Source organism: Hyaloscypha bicolor (assembly GCF_002865645.1).
Source record: "Hyaloscypha bicolor E unplaced genomic scaffold K444scaffold_125, whole genome shotgun sequence".
Classification (NCBI taxonomy): Eukaryota; Fungi; Ascomycota; class Leotiomycetes; order Helotiales; family Hyaloscyphaceae; genus Hyaloscypha; species Hyaloscypha bicolor.
Window position 1 is genome coordinate 627,754 of NW_020194627.1, and position 4,331 is coordinate 632,084.

General features: G+C 35.8%; 1 protein-coding gene across 1 annotated transcript; it reads left to right on the top strand.

Moving 5' to 3' along the window:
* Window positions 1–487: 487 nt before the first annotated feature.
* K444DRAFT_655055 (cytochrome P450 monooxygenase-like protein) lies at window positions 488–2,370 on the top strand (the record flags this gene model as incomplete). Its single annotated transcript, XM_024885985.1, has 4 exons — window positions 488–553; window positions 613–1,716; window positions 1,782–1,937; window positions 1,996–2,370. 4 exons carry the CDS (start codon window positions 488–490, stop codon window positions 2,224–2,226), a joined length of 1,557 nt encoding a protein of 518 aa, XP_024732410.1. The 3' UTR covers window positions 2,227–2,370.
* Window positions 2,371–4,331: the final 1,961 nt, after the last annotated feature.

Consider the following 4,331-nt stretch of genomic DNA (forward strand, 5'->3'; position numbering starts at 1 on the left):
GAAATGCCGAGCGCTAAGCCAAAAAAAGATTTTGCTATCGACACCCCTAATCGACACCTGAGGGGGGTTCGTTTTAGTTTTCCCCCCTGCCTGGCTTATATTAACATGCGGTTCACCAAAACATCGCATTTTCTAATAGACTATAGTACAGTTAAACTAACCGTCTTTGCTTCTCCTTCGGTCGGCCCGAGCTGATTGTTCTGCAGCATTGATCCCCAAACAGCATGTAAGCGAAATCTGGGTTATCGAAAACTATTACTGCTATACGGAGTACTCCGTACTGTAGTTATCTTACTACGATCTTCGAATCCTTCGATGATCTTTGAATCCTTTGAATCCTATAATAATCTTTATATCCTTCTCAGGACTTGGCGAGAGCTGACCAAGGTCTAGACTTCACTTTTATATTGAGCTATCCTCTGGTCATGGTAGCATCGAATTGAAACCTCTCTCGTCTTGTAGTATTGGATATTGCAGCACATCAACCATGGCATATGGCTTTGGTCCAGATGGTAAAACATTTCTGGCATTTGCATCCGTTTCAGTAATCACAGTGTGTATTGCCCCTGGCATTTCCTGAACCGCGAATAGAAAGTCTAACGAGCGAGCAAGTACATTGTCTGGCGGACGGTATACTACGTCTATTTCCATCCTCTTCGAGAATTTCCGGGACCCTTCCTCGCCAAGTTTTCGAGGTTTCCACTTATCAGGTCCCATTTCCAGGGAAAGACGTACAAATACGTGATCGACCTCCATGAACAATATGGAAGCATCGTTCGCATTGCTCCGGATGAACTGGCAACCACAGAGTTAGAGGCCTGGAAGGATATTTATCAAGCCAAGCCGCAATTGCCTAAGGATCCGTTAAGTTTTACGCCTCCGTTAAATGGTGCCGACACACTTTTCACTGCTCAGGGAGCGACCCATCAGAGAATGCGTAGGACGTTGGCCAATGCATTCTCTGATAAAGCTCTGCGTCAGCAGAACCCGATCATCCAGCATTACGTGGATCTATTCATAGAACGCATAGAGCGAGAGCTGCAAAAAAGCACGACCCTGGATATCACCAAATTCTACGGATTCCTATCGCTCGACATTATCGGCGACTTATCGATTGGCAAGTCTTTTCACGGCCTTGAGGGCGAGAACGAGCACTCATGGCTTGATGATTTCTGGATGGGCGTCACTTTCGGCTCCTTGCGGACTAGCCTCGCGCGCTTCCACCCGCTTGAACTGATCTTTGGCTTTTTGTTTCTGCGTCTGACGAGGAAGCAAAGGGCAAACAATTGGAAATACGTCACCGACAGCATCACCGAAAGATTGCACAAAGGCAGTCTTGATGGCGAACGATGGGATTTCCTCACTCCTGTTATTGGCAACGTCAACGAAGGCAGGGAGGAAGGTATTACGCGGAGCGAGCTCGACGGCAATACACTCGCCATGATCATCGCAGGCTGCGAGGTCTCCACCGTGGCATTGTCCGCCACCACCTACTTCTTGCTGCGGAATCCAAGCACTGTCGATCGCCTTGCGGAGGAAGTGCGGAGTTCGTTTCAGAATGAAGCAGAAATCGATGTCGGCTCGACCTTCGAGTTGCCATACCTGAACGCTATTATCAACGAGGGCCTCAGAATGCACCATCCAACGCCTTCTCCGCTGCCAAGAGTGGTGCCTTCAGAGGGGCTGAAAATCGCGGGCCAGTGGATCCCCGGCGGGGTGAGTATAACCACAAAGTCCTGCCAAAATTCAGTTACTTCGCAGAGCTTAACTTGTAACTTCAGGCGATTATCGGAATTTGCCCTCAAGCTATACAAACGGACAAGGCGCATTTCAACGACCCGCTTAGCTTCAATCCAGAAAGATGGTTAGAAGAATCCCACAAATACTTCGACGAGCGCTTCCGGTACGACAACCGCGAAGCTAGCAAGCCATTTTCTGTACGTTTCTCTCATTGTTTTACAAGACAATTTCTTTGATTTGACCGTTGTTGCACAGGTTGGTCCACGAAACTGTATCGGCAGCAAGCTGTATCTCGGCGAGGCACGTGTAACGTTTGCACGCCTACTCTTCAAATATGACATAGAGATGTTTGACAAATCAGACTCCGAATGGACTGACCAGAAGGCATTCTTGATCTTTAAGCCAACGCCCTTGCAGGTCAAGTTGATGCCTCGGGGAGTTCAAAGCCAAGCCGTACCACAGGAACGCGGCAGTATAAATCGTTGATACGACACCCCGACGCTGTGTCACAATCGTGCACCGAATGCTTGAAATCCGCAAACATGTATATGTACGTGCGACCTGGAACCGATAAAGCTCCTCAAAACCCCGAAACGCAAGGTCTCGACATCATGGATAATTAGAACGCTCATTTTTACCTAAATTATTCTCAATCAATCTTTAATTTTCACATGTACCTATCGTCTCTCTGGATATATAAAACCCACGATCGCCGTCAATAACACTTGCGGTAGAGATCACATTCCAACATTGAGTCGGTTCGAAGTCACGGCGGACACTCATTCTTACTCTAACGAGCTTGAGACTGTCTGCTCCATTCGTAGCATCTCCGCATCGTCTTGCGCTCCGCCAATGATCACCACCGTAACATAAGCGCTGATAACGAACGAGTGCTAAACTTTACATCGCTTTATCTCATCCTCTCCTCTAAATATAGGTATCTCAGCGAAACTTAAGGGTTGGTGAAATCGGGGTTATCGAAAACTATTGCTGTACAACTTGAACCATAGCTTAAGCCACCGTCCTTTGGCAGAAACGCGAGGCGTTAGCTGCAACCCAGCAGTTCGGGAGCGTCCAACATCTATCCTTCTCCGGATTGGATACGGAGTACTCCGTACATTAAGGCGAGTAAGAAATCCTTTTCCGTCGATACGAGCGTACTTATATAAATTTGAGTAAGAGATAGGAATTTTGTAATTATAATAAGTTTGTTCTTGCGTTTTAAAATCGTTATAGGATTTACGTTTCGTTATATATTAAAGCTATATTTTTAAAAATATTAAGATTTGTTAAGAAATATAGACTATATCTTAATATTTTAATTTTATTATATAACTTTCTAAATATAATAAATATAAACTTAATAATTTTTTATTAAATTCATTATAGGATTTGATAATATATATTAAAATTTAAATATAAAAAACTTATAAAATAAAATTAATAGCTAAAAAAATAATTCTTTTTATTTTATATAGAATTATATAATAATATTTTTTTAATTATATATTATAATATAAATTTCTTTAATTATTATATTTTATATTCAAGTTCTATAATTTAAGCTATTAAATTCAGGTAATTTAATTACTATTTTATACTGCCTTAATTATATATGAAACTTCTATATTTATTAGTTTATTATATTTATTAATTCGTTATATTTATTAGTTTATTATATTTATTAGTTTATTATATTTATTAATTTATTATATTTATTAGTTTATTATAATTATTAATTTAAAAACGTTATTTATAATTAAGAAATACTTTATATATTATATTATTATTAAAATATATATATTTTATTTTTAATTACTTAATATAATAAGTTAAAATAAGGATTTAAGTAAATAATTTTAAAATAAAATCTATTTAAATTTATTCTTAAAAAGCTTAAATATTAAAAAAAAACAAGTTATATAACTTTTTATATATAAATATAATATTATATAATCTAGCGAGATTATAGCTCTATAAAAGTCTATAATCTCTCTTTCTCTTTTTTTTTCTTTAGTTAATATAATCGAGACTCTTTTTTTACCTTTATTTCTATTATATTATTTTTTTATTAAATTATATCTAACTAAGAAATATATTTTTAATAGATTATAAAGCTCTAGTTTATTAAAATATTTAGTAAAACTATATATTAAATATTCTATTTATATAATATAAAGGTATTATATAGTTAATATAAGAGAAAATATAATCTTTACTATAAAACTTTATAAAAGAATTCGAATAAATACTATAATATTTAATATAAGGCAAAATAGAAATCTATTAAGTTAAAAATATAAAGAAAAACCATATATTATTAAGCTAAAGATATAAGGAAAAATAGTAATATATTAATAAATAAATATAGCTAATAAGCTATAAATATTTTTACTTTTATTATAAAATATTAAATTATTATCTTTCTATAATTATAAAAAATATATTTCTAAGCTTTATACTAAAGAAATCTAATATATTATTAAACTAAATAAGAATATATATATTATAAATATAATATTTATAATATTTATAATATCTAATATATTTATTAAAAGAAAAAGCAAGAATAAAATTAATAAAATAATAAA